Below are 26,804 nucleotides of genomic sequence, written 5' to 3'. Positions count from 1 at the left end.
TTTCGATTTTTCGCGGGGTGTATGTGGGTTTATCGAAAAAACGGATAGCATTTTTGAAATCAGCGTCCGAAAATCTTTTGGAATCAGTCAAATCATTTCCAAAATAGCGAAAACAAATCTATTTTTTTGCTATAATTCCGATGTTGCAACCAAAGGTTTTGTTGTTTCCCAGTGGTACACGCCCTGAAAGCTCATCAAAAAGGATAATTTCGTCCCTTTCATCAAAAGACTTAGTTCAATAGTTGTTGATTATATTGTCCCTTTACTATAGCAAAGACCCAGCTTGTAAAGCTCCTTTTAAAGCATTCTTATAAGTCATAAGCACCTGTAATAAAAATAAAAAATACTCTAAGGATATACATCTAAAATAGGGTTATATGATACTTAATACTAGACTAGTAACATTAAATATGTGCAAGTACAGCCGAGGTAATGTTGATAAAAAAGCGTGGATAGTAGTCCACTTGTGGTTTAACTTGATATCATTCCCAAATTGAGTAAATTGTGTTAAAATAAAACCATGAATAGTAGTTTAAAAAAAGCGTGAATAGCAGCCTATGGTTTATGATTTATAAATGTAACTAATATGAAGAAATTAAAGTGCCCAGAACAAATTTTTCAAGTTGTTCACAGACACAAATTCGAGTTCCGATTAAAAATTATACAAAATTTTAGTATTCAAGTAGATATGCTAGTTTGTACTAAATTCTAGTAAATTTTATCTAGTTTTTACTAATATGAATAAATTAAACTGTCCAAAAATAAAATTGAAAGTTATTTGAAGAAAAGTAAAAAAGTCTCAAATCTATACATATTATTCCTCATATTCTTAAAGGTTCAAAGTATATTTTAAGCCCGATTTTTTTTTTTTTGGTTTTTCGAAAAGTTTACAGTGGTGTAACCCGTAACCCCTTAAGACATTTCACATTCTTCATATATTTCATTACGGTAAGAGAAGTTCCAGCAATTTGCCCTAAAGCACGATGCCACAAACTACTAGTTATATATCTTTACGTTTCAAAGGTTTCTGAACATTTTAGCATACCATAAAAATGGATGTACTTATGTATGTGTGTCTGTGGTCGGATAGAAATTTACGTCAGCGATTTCGTGAACACGGATCAACCGGTTTGAATAATTCAAAAAACATTTGATACGTATTGATAAAGAGACATGTAGATTACTACATTTTGCGTTTCAACTAAACAGTATTCGAAATTTTGATCTGCAAGTACATAAAACAATTTATACTATTTGTTAGCAAATTTTATCTAGTATATATGCATAGCTGGGCATTAACTCGTTAATCCGTTAATCGTTAATTAACGAAGTTAACATTTTGATTAACGGATTAACTTTTAAGTTAACTTTTAAAAATGTTAACGGACACGTTAACTTCCGTTAAAATGCGAGAAGTCCGTTAATCGTTAATCCAATGCCTACTATTTACCGCACGGCACAGCTTTAGCCAATGCCTTATTAAACGGCACAGAGAAAAGATTTGGACTACTACCTGAATGATGAACAGTGCCAACTTGCCGCGGCATTTCACCCAAAGTTTCGGTTAATGTGGCTGGAAACGTATGACAGCAGTAGAGAGGAAAGCAGTAAGAAAATGCACGGAAAAAAAGGTAGAAGATGCCTTATGGCAAGAAGTAGCGAAAAATTCGAAGGACAGAGATAGTTTAAGTGGCGGAGGGAGCAATGCGAGTAACAACGATGATGATGAGAAGGAAGACTTTTTCAATTCTGTCACTCAGTCTATAGAAAAACCAAAGAGCTACAAACTCTTTAAAGGCGTTAAAAGGCGTTTAAAGGCAATTAAGGCGTTGTGCCTTAAGGCAAATTGCTGGTACTTTCCGTACCTAAAATTATTATTTTTTTAAAAACGATTAACATTTTTGAAAAAAAATTACTTCGAAAAAATAAGATTTTTGAGAAACTATAAAATATTGGACAAAAAATTATTTTTTTTTTGAAAAAAAAAATGTTTTCTTTATTTTGACATATTTTCGAAGATCTGAACTTTTTTTCAAAGCAATTTTACTGCTTTAGGACTGCATAGAGACAAAATATAAAGCGCGTAAGCGCCGCGTCGCTGTCTAACGCATAAGCATTGGTACGCAACCCATAGGAATGTTAACAAACTGTATACTTATTGTTAAAATGTCTATAAAATATCTGATAATTTGATGTGCATATGTCTAATGATCATTTTTGACCGCCAAATGGCTCATTTTTTTACTTTTTTCTCCATATCTCCGAAACCGCTAGACCTACCATCATGAAAATTTTATCGATTCCTCATCTTGTCAATACAAGTGAAATGTTTTTTGAATTATTCAAATCGGACGCTCCGTTCTCTTAAAAACTGAGTTACCGTTTTCGGCACTTTTTGTCCCGTATCTTTGGAACGGCTAGACCTGCCTTCGCCAAAAACTAATCAGCACGAAATCGTCGACGAAAATTTGTATCCGCACATACATACACACACGTACATACATACATACATACCAACACACACACACACACACACATACATCCATTTTTTCTAAGGTATGCCAAAATGTTCAGAAACCTTTGAAACGTAAAGATATATAAAAATTTTCATTTTCGATTTTTTTGCGATTACTATAACTTGCCCTACGGGAAGTTAATAAGTTTTTTAAGTTCACTAACGCAACGATATAAAAATGTAATTTTACACATATTAACGGATTAACGATTAACGTTAACTTGCGTTAATTCTTCCGAAATGTAACGCTTTAACGTTTAACGAAGTTAACTTTTTTTGTAGCGGATTAACGATTAACGAAGTTAACTATTTGATTAACGGTGCCCAGCTATGTATATATGTATATATATATATATATATATATAAATATATATATATATATATATATATATAGTATATATATCTAGTATATATTTGTTTATGTTAATGTAAACAAATAAAAATGTTTGGAACATAATTTTTAAGTTATTTGACAAAATGTAAAAAAGTCCTCACATATTAGTAATTACTAAAAATTAATCAAAATATGCCAAAGGTTTTCAAATTTAGTAAAATATGTTTAAAAAAAAACATGAATGAAACCAAACATTAAAACCATGAACAGTAAGTTCATGGAATTTAGTTAAGTCCATGGTTTTAATATGGTTAATCATTATTCTGGTTTTGAATGGCAGTTTAAAGTATTCCGAATTACTGTAGAAGTTTCAAATGTTAAAAAATAATGAAATAATTGTTATTTTTTAATAATGAAAAAATTATATTTATATAACAATTATATTATGTTTCATTATTAAGAAATAACAATTATTAGAAAATTTGCACAAAATTAATATACTTGTATTTTTTTAACATTTTAACTGATCAAATATTTGATCATTATACTTTTTTACGTATCTTTCATAACTTTCTCGATATTATGGAAAGAAGTGGCTTTTGTAAAATATTGATAATGCTCATTTTTAAAGCAGGCAAATTGCTAGAACCCGTCAAACTCTTTATATTAAATTTTAAATGAATTACGAATAATTAATTAATCTAATTAGAAATGTCACTTATGATTAAAAAAAAAACAATACATACAAAGCGCATATATTAATTGCAAGAGTATAATAGGTCCATAGTTTTCCACTCAAATCAAACACATTTTTTCCTGATGTCAAAAACTCTTTTCCACTAAAATCAAATTCAAAGAAAATACTCAAAAATTTAATTTCTCGTTTGAACAATGAAAAAATGTATTTCCCTCTTTTGTTTTAAAAAGGTAAGAAAAAATAAACAAAATCTGAGCTGTTCCACTCCATTATTAATATAAACATGTATTTAATTAATTAACAATTTTAAAACAAATTTGAAAATAAACCTGTCACAACAGACATTTTCAACATGAAAACAACTGTCAACAAAATTTTGACGTTTCACGTTTGACATTTCTACAATATAATTCAATTTTGACGTTTAAAGTAAAAAAATTCATGTATTAAAGACTGTTTTGGAATTAATTCAATATCACAATGTTTTGGAAATGTTTTTAACAAATATTTGTCTAGAATTATGCCCAACAATTTTGCCAAAATATTTATGAATACATAAACATGAGCCACTTTGCCTTAAAATTAAAATATAAAACATTATTTTGTACTTACCTAAATCATATTTTCACACAAAACACACTTTAACTTTAAATCTATTTACATTTATGACTTGTAAATTTATTATTATTACAAAGACACTTGTTCAACCAAGTTCCACACAGCAATGACTGTTGATTTATTTTAAAAATATTTACAACAGAAATTAGCCATAGAGCATAGAACATATATTTATATAGACTGGTAACATAGTTTTTAGTATCAACATTTTAGCAGCAGTTTAGTTTAGTATAGTTTTCTTTCTATTTTAATTATCTGGATTGTTTTTATCAATTACATAAAATTAATGAATAAAATATCCCGGCAAAGACCAATAGAATCGAATGAGCCCTCTTTCAACCTCCGGGGTAAATATTCAATTTTTCCATATGATCCAGTCCTTCAGCAGAATGTCCTTCCAGTATTTGCCGTGGCCGAATCGGTTAGAGCGTTAGTAGATTAAAGTAGACTCTAATCCGAAGGGTGCTGGTTTGAATTCGAAGGGTGTAGATGATGTCTTTTATTTGGCAAGTTAAAGGGCAAGAGAGGAAAAAAGATCCAGAGATAGATATCTTTGAATATTTGATAAAAATAATATGGCAAAAACTTTGTTTAAAAATCCGTGGATAGATATCTTTGAATATTTGACAGGAACCAAAAGACAAAAACTTTGTTTAAAAATCCGTGGAATTTAATTTAAATTTATGAATCGGTAAGAATTTGTATAAAATCACTGCGGTGTGAAATGGCAATGGAAAATCTCTCACTGTATTCTTTCCTGAATCAAGTAAGAGTTTAACTCACATTCGGCTCACAGACTTGCCTCAGAACAAGACTATCCATACTATATATGATACATTAATAAATAATAAAATAAAAAACTTTAGTTGTTTCTATTATTTATTTCTATTGTATATGCAGTATGGATTATATATTTTTTTCAAAAAATACCTAAAAAATACTATCACAGATATATCTAAATTATTAGTTATTAAATGCATTTTTATTTACTGAGAACAGCATATAAAATCATTATTCTATACTTATAAGTAGTTATATTAGAAATTTGATTTAAAATCATTTTAAATTAAAAATTCTACTTCACACAACTCAGCGAGTACAAAAAAGAAAAAATAAATAAAATCCAATTTGATGAAATAAATATATTACAATGTATAATTGTTATTTCGGCGCCATTCCAATTCCTTTACATTCAATTATGTATCGGGAATCATTATCAATAGGTATGAAGTTTACTTCGGCCTATATTTAAAGAATTTTAAGTAATTTTTGTTATATATATATATATATATATATATATATGTAATCAACAACCAACCTTTGTCAACAAATGTGTTACATATTGTGTTGTTCGAGTATGATCAGTAATTTGATCTACTACAATCCTCGAGGTACCCTCTGCTAATGCCATAAATACAATCAATTGATCCTACAGAGACAAATAAACAAATGAGGTAATAGTTGAAAATATTAGCTAAGATATAATATAATATAATATATATATATATATATATATATATATATATAATGTTGGCAAAAGTATTACCTGCATGTGACTATCACAGCATACAGAGTTTTTAATAAGATTAATAATTTCATTTGCAGCTTCACTAGATATTTGTTCAATTTTTGAAGACTGACTGTGAAATGTCTCTGGGTGTGAATTTCTATCAAATTTACGCTTGTTATTTCTAGGATTGTCAAATATTCTAGACGTACTACATTTGACACCTTTATCAGTTATATATGTAACACTGAAATATCATAATTATTGTAAAAAAAACATTTTTTAAATTTATAATAACATTACTTACTCTAACAAAATAGTATCTGCACTATTTGGTATCATTCGGGTTTCCTTAATTCTGTCAGTTTTTATTTCTATACCTGAAGATTTCAATGATTCAAAGGTTTTTTCTATACTTTTTACTACATAGTGTGAACCCTATAAACAAAATATCATATTGTAATTATCTGAAAATGAATATTAATACTCAATATGCAAATAATACGAACTTTATCAGATTCCGGTCCTGTATAAATAACTTTAGTATTAATTTGACAGCATTTTCCTGCTTCTTCGATAACTAAAGGTTTCAAAGGTTTTTCTAATTTCTTAATATGTGCTTCAACTCTGCCACCACCTTTCGGAAAAAGCCCTCTTTGTTTAAGTACTAAATTGAGATCTATATCAAATTTCTAAAATAAATAATAATTCAAAAAATCATCAACACAAAAATTATTTAAAATATCTCTTATATCTGATCATTTCAAATTAGTATCTCACTTTCAGGTAGAAACCTAAGACATCTATAGTGTAATCAATCAATGGAGCAAATGAACAATCGGTTCCACCACCAAGAGAAAGTTGTACATCATTCTTAGCAAATAATGAAACAGGTAGTGCACTCTGAAGCATTAAAGCGATAGATCTACAAATAAAAATTCTTTCGGTGATAATGCAAAGTCTTATTGAATAGCATTTGGATAATGAGCATACCCAGCAGTTGTCAAATGCATTTTGAAAAAACCACCTTTTACAGTCTTTGGATAAAACTCAACTTCTGTAGATCCTAAATAAGCACCCTTTAGATCACCTCCACACATGTCAGCAACCAGTTTTATACCTGCATAATTAAATAGTAAAAACAAATCAAATAATAGATCGATTTAGAGATAACCAAAAAATACTGCACCATTTAAGTGCTGCTGAGCCAATCCAGGTTTTGGTCGATTTGCTCTAATGCTTATCACACGTATTGGAATACCTAAGATGGCACTGTAAGAGATAGCTAAACGCAAAATTTGGCCACCCTGAAATAAAATAATATAATAACATCTAGATTCGAGACAAATAATGAAATAATTTATATACTAACTCCTTCAAGAAAACTTCCATCAACAACTAGAGGGGCTTCCATCCTGAAAGTACATTAGAATTAATACAATAAATGAATATACAACTATAAGGTGCATTTTCAAATAAAAGCTGTTAATTAATAGTTTTCTTTTCTTTGAAATTGTTAATATGTACTATACAATTGCATAATTCAGGTATATCTTACCATGTGCAGTATAGTGATAGATTTATACTTATTTAGACTCTAATAACATTAATAAAAACAAGATTTTGTTTAAAAATATATTTTAAAATCAATACGTTTCAACTATGATCCTAGCCTACATTCAGTAGAACTATAATTAAATTTAAAAACTAAAATATATAACAAGTGAGATTAAAAAATTATAAAATGAAAAAGTACTTATACATTTTGTCTAGTGTTAAAAACAGAAAAAACATTAATCCGTGGTATGACGATATAGTAATGAACTGCACTATATGTAATATGAACACTAAACATGTTGTATTCATAACAATTTTACTAAACAATTTATGTTTCTATCTTTGAAATAGATTGTGTTAGTTCACAAATAATACAAACCTTGCATATACATACACACTTTAGTGAAAAATGTTATTTGAGTGAGATTGTGAAAAATTGTTATAAATACAAAAGGTTTAATGTTTATATTGCATAATATAATTCAAATCCATATCCATATACCAATTTTCCTGTTTTTAACACTATAATGAGAAAATTTTCCACTGAATGAAAGCTGAAATGTATGGATTTTAAAATAATTTGAAGAATTTCATGTTTTTAATTGATGCTATGTCTGATTGATACTCTCTGTTAATATATACATATGACTATATATACATATATATATATATACTCGTATATATATATATATATATATATATATATATATATATATATATATAATAAATTTGAAATATGAATGTTGATTTTCAGCCAATTGTTCAAAATAAATAATATCATTCAGCAATTTTTTGATGTTTTACAGTATCTATTATATTTTATTATTTATTGTTTTCTTTTATTTCGACAGTTGGCAGAAAATCAACATTCAAGCATATGTCTCAAAGTCAAACAAAAAAATCTAAATCTTATATATATATATATATATATATATATATAGGTATATAATAATTAGTTTTTTTTTTTCGATGATGAGACATATCTTAATATGATAATATGCTGTAATCCTTACAGCCTCGGGCTCGGTCACATAAACTATGTTCTCTGTGCAAAATATATTATATATTTCACAAATATTTTGCTATGCTCTGTTCAACAAAATAATAAAAAAAAACAAGTTGGTGTATATATGATAGTGCAAAATTATGTGCCTTGCGCTAGCTACTGATGTAAGACCATAATTATATTCACTGATGATGACATAAAATACTATGTCGAAACGTTTGGAAAAATTAAAGATTAACTTCTAAATATTTGCCTTTTATTTGATGTATGCCCTTGAAGAACTTACTCATATTTCTCAACATCAAAACTAACTTCTTTAACATATATATATATATATATATATATATATATATATATATATATATATATATATATTGATTGTTTCTTTTCCGAACAGTAAATCCAATAATAAAAAACAATTTGTTTTTTGAAGATGTTTAATACGACGTTTCGGAACTAGGTACGTTCCATCATCAGGTTTATTCTGTCAAATACAATGTTTTTTAAAATACTGATTAACATTAATTAACAATGGTCAATACAGATTAATTAGAAAAAAATTTTGTTATAAAGGAATGGATTATGTACCGGATAGATAGTAATAAGACTTAACTAAAAAAGGTTTTATATAAAATTGAGAAGCAAAAATTATTTACCTGTAATAATTTATATATCCATATCACTAATATTTTTTTGTTAAAAACACTCGATTTTTTTGGAAGATATTTGTAGATGTTACGACTACACAAGACTTAAACACACTGATATGGATTTCTGTCTGCCAGATGTTAAAAACCTTTTTTAGTTAAGTCTTATTACTATCTATCCGGTACATAATCCATTCCTTTATAACAAAATTTTTTTCTAATTAATCTGTATTGACCATTGTTAATTAATGTTAATCAGTATTTTAAAAAACATTGTATTTGACAGAATAAACCTGATGATGGAACGTACCTAGTTCCGAAACGTCGTATTAAACATCTTCAAAAAACAAATTGTTTTTTATTATTGGATTTACTGTTCGGAAAAGAAACAATCAATATATTGAAAAAATCCAGGACTTATCTATTGAATATATATATATATATATATATATATATATATATATATATATTGATTAGTTTTTAATGTTTGTCCATAATAGTTTACCTCCCGGATGGCCCTTGTTGCAACATAATATTATAGTAATATTCATTTACAAATAATTTATTTAAATTGAGAAGAATTATTTGAACTGTGCTTCTATGAATGTATCACAAATGAATAATACAATATGCTCCAATTTATATTACAACTATGATTATAATCATAGTAATCACTTCATTATAGAAATATAATCACGTATGTAAATACGTATGTGAAAAATATATAAGAATACTTTAAAATATCTCCTGCCCTGAAGATTTTGGTACTTTAAAATTTACAATATAAAAATATCAGAAATAAATTATATAAGAAACTCAACATGGCTATGTGTATACTGTAGAACCTCATTTATCCGGACCCCGGTTATATGGATTTGGATTATCTGGACTGCCAAGCGCAACCAATTTATATGTATGTACGAATTTTTACGAGATTAATGCTGCAATATAGTATATGTATGTAATGTAATCTAAGAAAATATATATGTACATACATAAGAAAGTTTCAAATTCTTAATAAACATTATTTTCGTTGATATCTATGTATGTATTTGTAACTTTTAATAAATACACTACATTATTCGTCATACATTTGATTATCCGAATTTTCGATTAACCGAATGCCTATCGACAATTAGTCCGGTTAATTGAGGTTAATTGTGCATATTTTAAAGATTGCTTGCACAAGTGGTAACTTTCGAGATTTTGAAGTTTGACTTAAAAATGTTTAAATCTATATTATATTATTTTATACTTACTTTCTAACTATCGCACAATTAATTATTTTTGAACCTTTTAGCATTAGGTTTTAAAATAACCCACGTAATGAATATTTTAAAATAACTCACGACGTTTATCTCTCGGTGTCTGTATTGATTCTGATGTCAAAAGTCAAACTGACAGCTGTCAGTTTATGGGTGACAGATTAGTAACAGTTGGGTCAGGTTCATTTTGTTAAAGTTATTATGCAGAAATATGAAAAGCTCGAGAAAATTGGAGAGGGCACTTATGGAACAGTATTCAAAGCCAAAAATAGAGAAAACCATGACATCGTAGCTCTAAAACGAGTCCGTTTAGACGACGACGATGAAGGGGTCCCTTCCTCAGCCCTAAGGGAAATTTGTTTATTGAAAGAATTGAAACATAAAAACATAGTCCGCTTATACGATGTTTTGCACAGCGATAAAAAACTAACTCTAGTCTTTGAACATTGTGATCAGGACCTTAAAAAATATTTCGATTCCTTAAATGGTGAAATCGATGCTGATGTAGTTAAATCTTTCATGTACCAACTCTTACGTGGACTAGCTTTCTGTCATAGCCACAATGTATTACACAGGGATCTAAAACCCCAAAATTTATTAATCAATAAGAATGGGGAACTAAAACTGGCTGATTTTGGTTTAGCCAGAGCTTTTGGTATCCCAGTAAAATGCTATTCGGCAGAAGTTGTAACTTTATGGTATAGACCTCCAGATGTGCTTTTTGGGGCCAAATTGTATACAACTAGTATTGATATGTGGTCTGCAGGATGTATATTTGCAGAACTTGCAAATGCTGGAAGACCTCTATTCCCCGGCTCAGATGTTGATGACCAATTAAAAAGAATATTCAAACTATTAGGTAACTATATTACACTCAGCTCGTATTGTTAAGTTTCAGACATAAACTCTTTTTCTCAAATTTACCTTTAACAAAATCAAGGCACTCCTACCGAAGACTCTTGGCCAGGTTTAACACAATTGCCTGATTACAAGCCATTTCCACTGTATCATCCAAGCATGAGCTTTGCTCAGGTTGTTCCCAAATTACCATGTAGAGGAAGGGATTTATTACAAAGGTATGGCTAATTATATGCATCAAATAAATCAATCAAACTTTAAGGAAACATAAATTTAATATTTGTTTCTGATTTATTGTTAAGATTACTTATCTGCAACCCAGCTCCAAGATTATCTGCTGAGGAAGCAATGGCTCATGCTTATTTTACGGATTTAAATCCAAGTGTGAAAAACAATGATCGATAAAATATATTTTCAATGAATGTAATTTATTTGTATTTATTCTAGTAATAATTGATTATTTTATAATAAATGTTCAAAACAACTGAATGTTTTATTGAAAATATACAACATTAATGATTTGTGCAAAACATTTATATTTGTGGTAATATTATTGAAACTCCTCTTTGAATTATTTATTTTATTTTTTTTCATGTACATCGAAGTCTAAATTTGTTATTTTTCATAATGCACATCACAGAAAACATACATAACACATTTAGAACGTATTTTACAATTTATAAGTTCATTACAATATAATTTTTATAACTTTCTCAACATTTTTGAAATATGATAAAATCATATTGTGTATATTCTAATGATAAGTATTCAAAGAGGTACTACGTTCAACATTTGAAGTGATTTTCAAATTATTTTTTTATATTAAAGCTATTACATAGTGTATAATAGTTGAAAAAAATGTGATGTTATAATGCAGTTTAACAATAAGTAAAATAAATTATTATAATAATTGGTTAAAATGTGAATATTTACATCAAATTAAAATAAATAAAATATTGGAAAAGTTATAAAAATAGTCATACAGTTTATATATAAGCCAATTTAAGGATTACTAATTTCCAAATGTACTATTGAGTTAATTGCCCTATATTTCATAGAAGAATCATCGGTTTATATATATTATATATGCATGTAAGTCCTATACCTTAAATTTTAATTTCTGCTTTTTTCAAATATCATTGAAAACAAAACTAATAATAATCTAATAGGCATATTCAAACTCTATAAGAAAATGCCTTTGAACTTTCAAATATTGTTTTATTTAATATATACTTTAATTAAATGCTATAAATATTTGTATAAATTATTATTGTTATTCTTCACAAGTAAGCAATAATAAAACTGACACTTTGCGTTATGGTTTTAGCTCTAATGGCAGGTAATTAAATATTTCTTTTGAATTCAACTAAAAACCATTTCGCAATGTGCCCTACGATCATTATATTAAATATTTTTGTTCTGAATATATAATTTCTGTGGTGGCTTCAAATTATTAGATCTCATTACTAACGTTGAATAAGCTATCAAATTATAACATTTTTTCAATACTTGCAATCGTGGAATACAAACAAAATCCTATAAATTAGGTTGACAATCATTTTATTACAAGTTTTACTGTTACCATTGCAATTTTTCGAAAATAATAAATAATTTATGCAAACAGAATACAAGACTGAAAATCTCAGAGTAAAATTTTGAAAGAAATATTTCACCAATGTCGTTTGCTGACTAGATATTAGCTAAATTTTAATGTAATCAATTATCATAAATATTCTTGATTAAAGGTAATAGATGACTATTTTATTAATAACAAAGGTTGATAGCGTACATTAGGAATATTTAATATTATGGTAAGAAGAATGTAATAAATTAGTTTGTTTTATAAATTTAATACATGGTGACAGTGAAAAGTTAAAATAGTGATCCTATCATTACATATTTATTTATATTTATATGTATTAAAACGTGAGCTCATTGTGAATATGTGTTATTAATTTAAATAGATTGCTGTACATACTTTATATATTATATTAAATTATACTAAAACTAATATAAGGAATAAATTTCCCATGTCATTTACTGTAAAATCAAACGCTTACTACAATGAATTCATACTAAACGTATTACTGAGCAAATTTATATAAAAGTATCATAAAAATGTATTTTAAAATGTATAAAATAATTTTCTGACTCATTCAAATAGACTGCTCTGTAGTACAAAATAAATGCTTGAGTTAATTTATAGACATTCAATATTATACAGTAAAATGCTTCTATATTTCTTATTCTATGAATCTTAATATTTCCAAATACATATACAGTGTAAATGAATTTGAAATGCATATCTTATGTTATAAAATATTTAAAACTCGATTCAGATTGATAAATACTCAAAATGATTTCTTTATTTAGAATTTGTGATGAAGCTAATAGATATCATCTGAGACTTTGAAGCAATTGGCACAGCGTTTTATAGAAATATATTTAATAGATTTAATATTTAACAAATTGTGCTGTGTTCATGATTAAAATTAATCTTTGTGCAAGATCATTTATGCATATCGTTGAACATAATCCAAAATAGTCGAGTTGAATTCTAGGTTGAAAATAATTATAACAAATACTGTGTTTTTGTTGCAGCATTAGAGAAATGCATCACAAGATGGAATAATATATTCCAGAAACGTTTAAATTTTAAATACTTAATTTTGCCTGAATGATAAAGCCTCAAAATACCATGATCCGCTTTAGAAGAAGATATGGAATATTGAGTAAGATTCAAGACCTTATGGAAAGTGTTTTATTATAATTATTCAAAACATCAGAACATCTACATACGTATGGGTGCAAATATTGGTCAGTCAAGATGTAATTCTGATTTAAATGCAATTATAATCTCAAATAAAAAAAAACATGTCTTAATAATATTATGTTAGAATCTCACATCCATACTTCTTTTACTGTATCCACGACATATATCATACTGGATAATATATATACGCAACAAGTGACACTAGAAATACAGACTATTAATTTATCATTAGCGATAATATTCAGCATTTCAATTTTAGCGACCATTTGTACTCATATGTATCTAAACTGTGACCATGCGACTACGTTGAATTCAATAGTCTTAAAAAGAGCGATTTTTTCTATATATTATAATTTGTATATATATGTTATATATTTCTGATACTCTAGATATATATCGTTTACACAAAGGGTCCTTCTTGTCGCTATCAACTGTCGTTTATCTGAAATGTTAGTGGAACGTTGTGACATTTGAATAGGACTATAAGTGGCGTCATTTTTAATATGTGCCACTCGTGAAAAATGGGAAGAATTTTAATACAAGCCACAGCCTCGCAAATTGTTAGCGATAATGACATCTGTAACGGCATCAAATACGAATTGGATGTTATTTGTATCGGTGGCGCACGTCATGTGGCAGTAGATTTCCTTTGTTGTCGACTTATTCTTCGCCTCGAATTGGGCTTGGATGTAGGCGGCCGCCTCGCCGTACTCTTGAGCGCCTGAGGATAAAAAATCAACAATCAATCGTAAAAGAACTACATTTAAAATTGAAATAAGGTAACGTTGTCAAATACTTGATTAATCAATACCAAAATTGAATTAACTTATCATATAAATATAATGTTTTTGTTGCTTATTAACTTCCCGTAGGGTAAGTTATAGTAATTGCAAAAAAATCGAAATATCGTTTCTGAATATTTTGGCACACCTTAGAAAAAATGGATGTATGTGGGTGTGTGTGTGTGCGGATACAAATTTTCGTCGACGATTTCGAGAACACCGATCAACCGATTTGAAAAATTTTGAAAATATTTGATTCATATTGATAATGAGACGTGCTGATTAGTTTTTGGCGAAGGCAGGTCTAGCCGTTCCGAAGATACGAAATGAAAATACGATGAAAAAGTGCCAAAAAGGATAACTCACTTAGGAGAACGGAGCGTCCGATTTTAATAATTCAAAAAACATTTTAGTTGTAATGACAAAATGAACAACTGATGAAATTTTCATAAAGGCAGCTCCAGCGGTTATGGACTCTCAAGAAAAATAAGTTAAAAAAATTTTATTTGGCGATCAAAAATGTTTATTGGACATATGTACATCAAACCATCAGATATTTTATAGGGATTTTAATGTGTACACATTTCATGTAATTTTTTTTTGGGTTCCGTACCAAGATTTTTAATTACGGTACAGAAAGTTCCAGCAATTTGCCTTAAGGCACGATGTCATGCACGCCACTAGTTTTATGAAACCAATAGAACTACTTTACACATTACAACTAAACGTTGAGCAAAAGTTTTTATTTATTTTATTATAAAACTATCAAGTATTTTACCTTCTTATAATTCTGATTAAATGCGATAACTTTTATTGAAACTAGCCTACACACTATAGTATATTTTTTTAAAGAAAGACCTATTAAAAGCGACCCACTTTGAAAATGTTAAAATCATTGCTTAGCAATAAGTCTTAATTCTTGAAAACTTGGGGCTCTTGTGTTATTATTTTTGACTCTAGTCCTAGAAATGTTATTTAAGAACACGGATCGAAAGTTTAACTAAATAAAAATATTTAAAATTAACCACAGTACCCGAAAAAATTGTCATAGTTTCACAAAAGCTCTAGGATGCACTCAAAAGCCCATAATTATCAAACAAGGAATAATTTTTTTTTAATTTTCTTCACCATAGTTATGATGATCAAAACTATCACTTTTGGCATTCTTTAAAATTATCATCATATTAGATTAATTATCAAAATAAATAAAATGTTTAATAAATTTCAATATCATATTCACAAGTATAGTTTACTTAAAACACATATTTATATAAGAAGCGATTCAAATTTTAAATCTTGTGTTACATAATGGTCGGGACATGAGTTAATTTTTTTTTAAACATGGATTATTGACAATTAATAAGCAATTAATTATAATTATAGAACATTTTAAGAATACTCATATATTAAAACAAACTTCAATTATTGATAATTGATAGACAAAATTATGCCATCATGTTTATTTTGAAATTTACTACCTTTTCATTATTATATAACAATAACTTTATTATTGTGTACTGTTAATTATATTAGATGAAATTAATTTGATATAATTTTTAATATGGCTTTTTTATTTCAAGGTAACCAAACTTTATTTGAGAATTGATAAAAAAAATTATGCCATCATATGTCACATATGATATGTGTGAATTAGGGTGCAAGTTAAAATTCACTACCTTTTCATTTTTATGTACCAATAACTTCATTACTGTGTACCGTCAATTAAATTAATTAGATATAATTTTAAATGTGCTTTCTCAATTTCAAAATAATCGAATTTTATTTCATGAATCATATATAAATTTTACATCTAGAAGTTTAAGTTATATTTCTGATGAAACAGCAACTTTTTTACGTACCTGCATATTCTGGGAAGCATATGGTCAGAGGACTTTTGCGAATTTTCTCTTCAAAAAGATCCTTCTTGTTCAAGAATAAAATGATAGAGGTGTCGGTGAACCATTTGTTGTTGCAAATAGAATCAAACAGTTTCAAACTCTCTTGCATTCGATTCTGTAAATTGACAAAATTATAATAGGAAAGATGGAATTAATTCTAAATATTTAAGTAATTATGAAATATTAAATAAATATGAAATAGATATTAAATGTTATATTAGTTTTATCTTTCAATAATGATAGCATGCACATATATACATACATTTTGATAGTATTTTGAACCTCAATAAAATTTGAATTAAAATAATTAACTTCATGCTATTTGCATATTATATTGCTAAATTAATCAACGAATATTATGGTCGAATTTCAGCAAACATTAATGAATATGAATATATAATGAATAAATAATTACCGTTGTTTCATCTTCATGTAATACTTGATCATATTCTGACATAGCAACACAGAAAATAATTGCAGTAACATCTTCAAAGCAATGGATCCATTTCTTTCTTTCTGAACGCTGACCTCCCACATCGAATAGTCTGGAAAATTAAGGTAATTTGTAGAATATCTTAAAATAATATTTAAAAAATTAATAACAAATATATTTAATTGCAGATTTGCTTTAATATCGAATTAAACAACAATAATTTAATATACAATATTGATACAAACACTCCCACGCGCTTCATTATTATTAAGAGTTGTAAGATAACGTCTGCTAGGTAAACTTAACAATTCTTTTTATTCACATATGAATTACAATATATGTCATTATCATATGATTAAATTCTTGTTTCATTTAACAGATCACCCCAATGGTTGTCCTTTGCAGTTATGATATATTTAATCACACTTAATTTGTATGATTTTTTGCTGCAATACTCGAAAGGGCTTTTTTCATTTGAGACATATTCTGATCTATACTTTTAATTGGAAAAAAGACTTTACTAGTCCTTGATATTAGTGATTTGAATCTCAAATCTTGGGGATGCAAAGTCAAAGCTCTTTCCACAAAATAAGTAATTCAGTAACATACTTTACAAAAACATGTAATAGTATTGATTAAAGAAATACTTACTTGAAATTAAGATTCTTGAAAGAAAAGTGGACCTCGACAATACCAGTAGTTTTAACACGCGTACGTAGAATATCCTGCTCCGTAGGTTGGTAATCCCTGGCACCTAGTCGGTCTAAATCGTCTAAGAAACTGTAATAATAAATATAATAAACTGTAGTTTTTCGAAAATATTAAAACAAAATTATCAACTACTAATCAAGAAACTGGTTAAAATTTTATCATCAGAAATGATATAATATTTTTAGAATTCTATATATCAGCATTGGAATATATCGTGTCACAAAATACTTGAAACATAAAATGGGTGGTACCATCAGATACGACCGAGTATCATATGGAAAATTATTTTATAGCTTGTTCTGTCGGAATTCTGAAGTTTTCAAGAAAATTGATGCGGCAAAATTGTTACAAATTGAAAAGGTAAGCAGGAGTCGATTTAAATTGAAAATTAATAGACAAATAAATATATATTTATAATGCTTATAAGATTAAATTGTATCTTGATAGCTATAAAAAAAATTCATCAGATATTTTCCCAAAAATATTTATTAAAATGTCCAATTACAAAAAAAATAATTATAGATTTCTTTTATTGTTACAACAGCAATCAGAACTCTTACTTTAACTGTAGAATGTTTTATAGAATTCAATAATATTTATAAATATACTAATCAAGCTATTATTTATCAATTAATTTATTTTAAGTAATACTAAATTATGCATTGAATTAGATAATTTTGATGATGCACAAACTCTATAGCAATATCTATTATGAAACAATTTTGGTCTCCTGAAAATGTTACAATATAAATCTAACGAAGTCAAAATGTAAAAGTAAAATATAAATAAAAAAGTATATTGAAAATATGACCAATTAGAAAATATATAAAAATTGAAATATTTAATTAATTAATTTTTTGCATAACAATCTTGCAAATGCCATATTTTTTATTATTTACTTATTACATTGTGAGCTTTATTGAAACCTATCTCTATGCGCAAAAATAGATTGTCATACCATTAAAATTTGAATACAAAAAGCATAAAAAATAAGTGAATAGTATAAAAATTCCACTAAAAAATTATGTCTCCGCGTCGTAACCAAAATGCTGGTTTTATGACTTCGTACATAAGCTAGACTGATTATATTTGTTACAACAATAAAATGAAGAGACATAATTAATTTGCATTTCATATTTTACTAAAAATAAAATAGAACGCAAAATAATGAAGCGCATAAAATCTGTGCTGAAACGAGCGATTATTATACGGTGGAGCGATCCTGTACTTATATAAGTTAATGTTACGCAATCTATAAATGTATAAATACAAGCTCGAAACATAAATTGATGAAATAAATTAATTATGTCTGTAATTAAACACGCAATTAATTTTTATAACTGCAGCTTATAAGGAGATTTATATTATTTGTAGCATAATTTTTAAAGTATTTGTGAACAAATGTTATTTTCAAAATTATAACTATAACCAATAAATTTCATATTTGAGTTGCACGTATGTTGCAAACGTTAACATGCTCCAAATACCTTCCTCTGTAGGTTTGTATTTTATTATGTAACTAATATTTTGTTTTTATTTTTGCCTCTAGTACATTTAAATATTGCAACATTAAATTCTCAAGTTTCCTTTTAATGAGAACAAGCTAATACTGTAGTAATTTATTTTCACTTTTCTTTAGTAACATACTTTATCATCAGTGAAAACATATGTGTGTTAAAATTTAATGTTGATAAAGGATAAATAAATTAGATAAATATGACAAAAATAAATTATATATAATGAAAATATGAAAATATTTTTATAATATCATGAAATAAATCATGTATCTATGAAAGATTTTTTTTAGAAATTAGTATTTGAGATCTATAATCTCGAGTGAAAATCAGACATCAATATTGAATAATAAAGTTCTCAAGGTAGAAGTTAAATCCGGAACCAGTGGTTGCTAGACTCACTAAAATATGTATCCCAATAAATAATTTTTTCATCGTAAATTAGATGTAGATTTACCACCTCGTCTTTTTATTACACATAATAATTTTCATACAATTTAGTTCCACACATCAACATGACCGACAGAGTGAAATTATTCAGTGCGTTGCTCATTTACGTTAAAATATACAAACAATGTACTGAAACAAAAGATTAATGGTCTGTAAAGGAATTCATTGTGCAGTACTAATAAAACTGCCGAAAAAACAATGTAAAAAGGTTCACCAGTCCATATCAATAACAGATTATATAATTCAGCATTTCGCGAATGCCTTCAAGCGAACCGGTTCAGCACGTAAATCATAATAAACGCGTTTAGCCAATATGGTATGGAACTATCCTCAATTGCTAGATATTGCCTTATAATAAGAAAAATTCCCATAAACAGGAAGCCGATAGTCGATTTCAAATCGTATTGTTGAGGTAGGTTGACCGAAACGAGTTATAAAATTTCTACATGACACAACTCGGAATTAAGTTATTAATTTATAAGTCTCTCGTTAGAATTCTTAACATTTCAACATTTGTGAATTTATAAATTCTTTGTCAAAGATCATAAGCAGCCAATGTTAAATACAACTTCTATAGAAATTAATATTTAATGCTTGCGATTCGGGCAAGGATCTTGACAAAGGCATTTCTGAGATCACAATTGTTATGTAAGTATTGACATTATTTAATATCCGTACATTCCAATTCAAAGAGAAATTCGTAAATTCATTATCTACAAATATTATATACCATTTTACGTGCACTTTGACACCTGATCGAATATTAATGAAACCTTACTAATATTTACGAATTTTATAATTTACTATATGCAATGAATTTACAAGTAATACCTCCTCCTAATTAAATAATATAATAATAACTAGGAAAAATTTATTGCATGGTTTTAAAAAAACATTCTCTAAATAATACAAAATCATAAAAATCGTTTCCTTTTAAACAAAATTATTAGCTGTGTCTATTCGTTTGCTGTGTCTTTTCTGAAGCCATTTAAAAAACAAAATAATAACTTTTATTTTTCATCAATATTTTAATGTGTTTGATAGCACGTGAAGTGCAGAAAATGTATTGACAACTTTATAATTGTTTTTCTTTTGTAACAAAAAAGCAATTTGAAACGAAAATTATCTGAATTAATTTTCAGGCAGTAAATAGATATCTCATAATGTCTTTAATATTGATGCTGAAAGATCTTTAAAACTGAAAATTTATCTATGAGATACATCATTAATATATATTAAATACAGTGACAAGCGCCACTCATTAGGAAGTGATTCATAGAACAACTTGTAAAAGTAAATGTTTCACTAATGAACCATAACGAAAGGCAAAGGGAATTCCTTACAAAGTGAAGACTAAATACCTGTGAAAATTTGTTATTTCTCATAAAAGGTACTGATAAATATTCACAAGGTTATTTAATAAATGATATACATAATATATTTTTATTGTGAGGATTTTACTATACGTGCCACTGTCTCTGTCAAATATAGAAGACAATTACATCAAAATCAAAAATATGTTACTGCATATCAAGTTATGTCTATACAAAATAATATTCACTGTTCTTGTAACATTGTGTTCAAGCCAAAAAAATATACATAAAATTATTAAAAATATGTAACACTGTATACGTTTTCATATAATATGAATAGCATAATATGAACGCATCTATATGAAGAGCAATCAGAGTCTATCATTCAATGATATGCCGTAATAATTAATTTGCTCTACGGTTATTTTTTACTTAAGGTTATTTAAAAGCTACTCAATAGATTCTTATATACTATTTTTATTACAGTTATATTAAAAGGCAACCCAATGATTGTTCCATTCCAATTATGTTATTTTGCAAGCATGCCCAGAAAGGATATATTCACTTGGAAACATATTTTTGATCTACATTTTCAAGTAAAAATGGATATCACTTGTACTCTAAACTTTATATTATAAAGGACGAGCCTATACCATGTATTACTTAAACGTAAGATCTTTTTTTTTTATTTCGCCATACAATTTACAACTGTTCTTAATGGACATCTAGTAAATCTAATAAAAATATAATGAGTTAAATGCCATATGACAACGCGTATATATGCGTAGAAACAAATTATAGAAGCGCGTGGGCGCCGCGTCGCAGTATAACGGATAAACATTGGTACAGAACGCAAAGAAAATAGAACAAAATTTGTTCTTATTAGTAAAATATATATAAAACGTGTGATAATTTGATGTGTATATATCTAATGATCATTTTTGTCCGCCAAATCACATTTTTTTTTTACATTTTTTATTGGGTCTCCAAAACCGCCGGACCTGCCTTACCAAAAATTTCATCAGTTCTTCATTTCGTCAATACAATAAAATATTTTTTAAATCATACAAATCGGACGCTCTGTTCTCTCAAAAAATCAATTACCATTTTTGGCACTTTTTGATCCGTATCTTTGAAACGGCTCGACCTGCCTTTGCCAAAAACTAATCAGCACGTCTCCTTGTAAATACAAATCGAATGTTTTTTAAATTATTCGAATCGGTTGACCCGTGTTCCCGAAATCGTCGAAGAAAAATTTGTATCCGCACACATACATCAATTTCTTCTAAAGTAGGCTAAAATGTTCAAAAGAACTTAAAACGTAAAGATATGCAAAAAAACATATTTTAGATTTTTTTTGCGATTACTGTAACTTACCCTACTAAAAATTAATTACCCTACGTGAAGTTAAAAATACAGCTCTATACCTTATAAAAAATATTTTTTTCTAATTGCTATTTAAATATTGTTAAAAAAATTAAAATTAACACTGATTGATGCATTGATGCTTGTGGTATATGTCTTTTATAAATGAGTACAAATCACTTACAGTGTCTCCCAGAACCCGTACTAATATCTAAATATCGTAATATCTCTACAAATCGGGATGACTGTTGCACGCAGCCGCCGAACCAGACATTTTGACCCAGTGCCGTTCATTTCCTGAAACTCGAGATTTGCGAATGCAGGTCACGGTTTACTTTCACCGACAAAGCGATACGTTCGGACATATCCAACTACACCTATGAAATCTATTTATTTATTTATTCTATTTAGCTCGTGGATAGGTGCAATATTGCTTAGATCGTATCTAGAAAAGAGATTTTTGAAATTTAATTCGAAGGAAAACATCTTACAATTTCCTTCTTATCTTCTTCAACTTGTACACCGTAGCAATATTCTATTCAATTGAAGTGATGTATTCTCGATTTTTTTTAATAGTTTTTTAATTAGTTGAATGATGTATTATATAATTGGCTATTGAGTTTATTGAATTATTCATTTTATTTACGTCTTGTATAGATGCAATATTGCTAAGTTCGAATTGATTTCAAAAAGAAAAGCATACACTCTTCCTATTTCTTTTCTCCTCATTTAACGAATTCGAAAATTCAACTATAGTAGGTAAACCTACTCAAAAAGATGTGCTTATATTTTCTTGTAAGTTTTACTTAGATAATGCATTATAAAATTGACTATTAATGCTATTGGATTCTTTATAATGAGAATAGGTGCAATACTGCTCAAATCGTTATCGATTTTCAAAATTTAATTTGAAGAAAAACATAAGTTCTTTCTATTTCTTTCCTCCTTTTGAAGAGATGTGTTACTAGAAATTTATTTGATTTTTAATTAGTAAATTAATTTTTGATTATTGATAATATTTATTTATTTAATTTATTTATCACGAGTACGGGTGTAACAATGCTTCTTGAATCAAATCAATTCTTAAAATTAATTGCAAAAAAATATATATAAAATTTTCACATTTCTTTCTTCCTTCAACTTGAAAATTATTTTACTTGAAGAAATGTGTTATAGTAATTTTTTTACTCCACTTTATTCAATTAGTAAAATAAAAAATTATTTGACTGATTAGTTCAATTAGAAATTTGCACAACAGAGTGAATTATTAAAATATTAATATTAATAAATCGTGATATAGAATTGTACTGAAAGAAGATATTATAATGTGATATAATTACTATTTGATAAGCATTACTTTTTTTTAGCTTGGGTACGATTTAAGAAAACATTAATTGAACTAAAACGTAGAAGTTTTATATATTTTAGAATAATATCATTATTTTTTACCATTTAATAGAATGCAGAAGTTAAAAAGTTTTACGATGTATTGCTTTCAAAAGATGCTACTTTTATTATTTAGTTTTTAGAATATTTTATTTCATCAAATAAGAAATAACACAAAAAAGTGTATGATGAAAAAAGTCAAGAACAAATATTTGCATCATCATTCAATAATCAGTATCAGTGTTTATTTAATTTTATATCATGATCATGATACATCTTTCTTGAATTTTTATTTTAGACTTGACACATCATATAATTATATGATGTATAAAGATTATAACTTTCATCTTCTAAAAATGATGTTTTCATACTTATATTACAAATATAACAACTTCTAAGCAATTGTAAATGCTCAAGATTTTACCAGGGCTTTTTCTATTTAATACGAGACCCTTCGGGGTAGGGGATACAATTATAGGAGTATAAATACCTGTAGCTTACAAGAATAAGGGAGGCTATAGCAAATGTAATAAGAGAAGAAGGTTGTAGAGTGAAGTTCAATATATATCATAAACTAAATAGTGGTTTTATTCGCAAATCTCATGGTGATGGAATATTTATAATTTACAGTCCGCTTATAACTGATTAATCACAGTGATCCTCATCAGTAAAATTGACGTTAGTTAAAATTTCGGTTACAAAAAATTGTTATTTAATAAACACCTATAGAAAGAAGTTACAACAAATTAAGTAGTAGTAATGTATAACTATTGTTTAATATAATGTTTAAAGTAGTTGTAACACTTAACATATCATATTAGTTATAGTAGTAAATAAACTAATTTAAACAAATATTGTATAAAATATAGCATGGTCATTAAAAAAGATCATTGAAAAGGAGAGAGAAAAATACACTAAATTATTTCTCTCGCGCCTGTTTAAATTTACCGATTTATATGTTTACACGCAGTGATTTATATTATGCGTTTATTATATAATTACTTCTAACATTTGAACACGTCAAATAAATACTGACCTAGTTTTATAATTAATAGCAATAAAGCATCATTATTGTTATTGTGTCGCATCTGTATCGATTTTTGCCTATAAACGCAATTCAATCCGGATGGCATCACAGGACAATGGAGTATGTTAAACAAAAGCATTAGTGTATAAATCCTTCTCCGACACGAGGACATGTTTCATATAATAATGGAAATTGTTGGGATTTCAACTCGAGGAAAATCTGATAAACTAGCCTGGTATATTGTCATATGCAGTGAAAATAGTATAGCTACTTCTGAAACTTACAGCATAATGATAATATATTCAAAACGACGTGTGCATTGAGAACTTTGAAAACCATTTCGCAAAGTTTACAAATGAAGAAAATTAGTTTTCATTCACTTTTCATGAGCACTATATTTAATGAGCCCTTGAAGGTAACTAACGATTGCTATGATTTTTTATTTTACCAAACTTTTTTGGAAAAACATTGTAAACTGTCTTGATCATATTGTTCGGACGTATTTTCGTTTTATTATATTGGCCATGAAGGTTATTGTGGTTATTTTTTATAAATTTTGTTCATTTAAAACTTTGGATCCGTAGCTAGGACAACAATAAAAATAATAACAATTGCCCTAAGTTTTCTAGAATTTAAAAAATTTACTAAATTTAAAAATTATATATATATATATATATATATTATATATATATATATATATATATATATATATATATATAATATGCATAAACAACAAAATATGAAAAATTTAAGTTTATAAAATAAAATAAAAAAATAAAATAAACTATAACTTATGATATTGATATTGATACTCATTTTCTTTCTCTATAATCTCGGTCTTCGAGCTACTTTCTTTTAAGTTCTACATTTTTAAATAAATCTAGTGTTTTTATAAACATTACTCTCAGCCGGAGGATATTCTTCCAAGATGTATTGTATGTATACAAAAAAGAAACATGTACAGGTATTATTTTCCTCTAAGAAATCCAGATAGTTGTTTTTCTCCTATTTTATTTCCTCAACTCGTATCCGTTACTCAATGAATCTAATACGTAATAAGAATTACAGGCTTTACATCAACCGATGCTGGAGGGATTTGAAAAATAAAAGATGTTGCTATTCATACCGGTTTCCAGTAATAAGCTTTTATATTTAAAATACCAGAGGAGAAGAACATGAAGTATTTATTATCATCAGTATGTGAAAATATATCTAATTCAATTCAATCCCATAAATAAAATATAAGTCTTTCCCATTTATTAATAAATCAGCCATATTCTTTCTCCAATTTTTGAGCTATTTTTTCACAGTATCAAAATAAATTTTTCAGAATTTATTTAAATAGTTCAAACATTTATTACTAAAGATCGAGGCTCTTGTACATATAACTTGCACAATACACAACAAATTTATGATATTTTTTTAGTATAGTTCTTTAAAATATTTTTGTAGTTCGAATACCTATGCTTGTGATTGTTACCTATAACTATGATTTGTGATTGTTAATTTTATCACAATTTTGTTATTTTTTATAATTTTTCATTAGGGATATATATTCACACGTATCAAAATTTTCAGTATTTATTCAATATTATATCATATTTACTGTATCCTATTGAATATTAAGCTATTTTATACATTTATATCAACTTTTTTTTTCAAAAAAATATCTAAAAAAAAGTTCTAATAATTTGTTTTTCTAAAGTTCTTTAAAATACTTATTGAACTTTTAGTTCAAATAAATTCATTATAAAAAATTGTTCGAAGTTTTAGAGTAAATATTTTTGAAAACCTGTTAATAATAACGATCAATATATAAAGTATCGGTTAACATTCCGTAATAATCAATCCGTCATAATACAAATTCTGTCGATCAATAACAATCATACAATTTTATTAGTGATTCAAACATATGTCTTTAAGTAATTATCAAATTCTGCGAAATATTGACTATATCATATTTCTTCAATTTTTCCATATGTCCGAAATAACAGCCAATGCTTCGCAAAAAAATATCAATATTTATTTTAAATTATATATTTGAAGCCGGATTACCTGTGCCTCATCATTCAGCTAAAATACACAATAATGGGCACAAAATATTAATATTAATACAAATTCAAACAAATTCTGCATAAAACCAGAAAA

General features: G+C 27.1%; 3 protein-coding genes across 3 annotated transcripts in view; 1 reads left to right on the top strand and 2 right to left on the bottom strand.

Moving 5' to 3' along the window:
* Positions 1-5,286: 5,286 nt before the first annotated feature.
* LOC113363712 (RNA 3'-terminal phosphate cyclase) lies at positions 5,287-10,265 on the bottom strand. The gene is made up of 10 exons (XM_026606194.1): positions 10,141-10,265; positions 7,044-7,086; positions 6,861-6,978; positions 6,665-6,791; positions 6,452-6,596; positions 6,181-6,363; positions 5,979-6,109; positions 5,711-5,918; positions 5,483-5,593; positions 5,287-5,406 (listed from the first exon to the last, which is right to left on the bottom strand). Exons 1-10 carry the CDS (start codon positions 10,182-10,184, stop codon positions 5,326-5,328), a joined length of 1,191 nt encoding a protein of 396 aa, XP_026461979.1. The 5' UTR covers positions 10,185-10,265; the 3' UTR covers positions 5,287-5,325.
* Positions 10,266-10,297: 32 nt separating this feature from the next.
* On the top strand, positions 10,298-11,409 carry LOC113363184 (cyclin-dependent-like kinase 5). Its single transcript, XM_026605665.1, has 3 exons — positions 10,298-11,005; positions 11,087-11,222; positions 11,307-11,409. Exons 1-3 carry the CDS (start codon positions 10,348-10,350, stop codon positions 11,407-11,409), a joined length of 897 nt encoding a protein of 298 aa, XP_026461450.1. The 5' UTR covers positions 10,298-10,347.
* Positions 11,410-12,885: 1,476 nt separating this feature from the next.
* Positions 12,886-26,804, bottom strand: part of LOC113364027 (guanine nucleotide-binding protein G(o) subunit alpha) — a gene marked incomplete in the record, with an annotated part of 295,478 nt that continues 281,559 nt past the window's right edge. The window contains 4 exon segments of the mRNA XM_026606489.1: positions 12,886-14,498; positions 16,419-16,572; positions 16,873-17,002; positions 17,542-17,670. Coding sequence (XP_026462274.1) covers positions 14,311-14,498; positions 16,419-16,572; positions 16,873-17,002; positions 17,542-17,670 — 601 coding nt within the window.

Source organism: Ctenocephalides felis, unplaced genomic scaffold, assembly GCF_003426905.1.
Source record: "Ctenocephalides felis isolate EL2017-DRISC unplaced genomic scaffold, ASM342690v1 CF-g0.4_SCAFFOLD_00845, whole genome shotgun sequence".
In the NCBI taxonomy this organism is placed as follows: Eukaryota; Metazoa; Arthropoda; class Insecta; order Siphonaptera; family Pulicidae; genus Ctenocephalides; species Ctenocephalides felis.
This window is presented reverse-complemented; position numbering and strand designations above follow the sequence as displayed.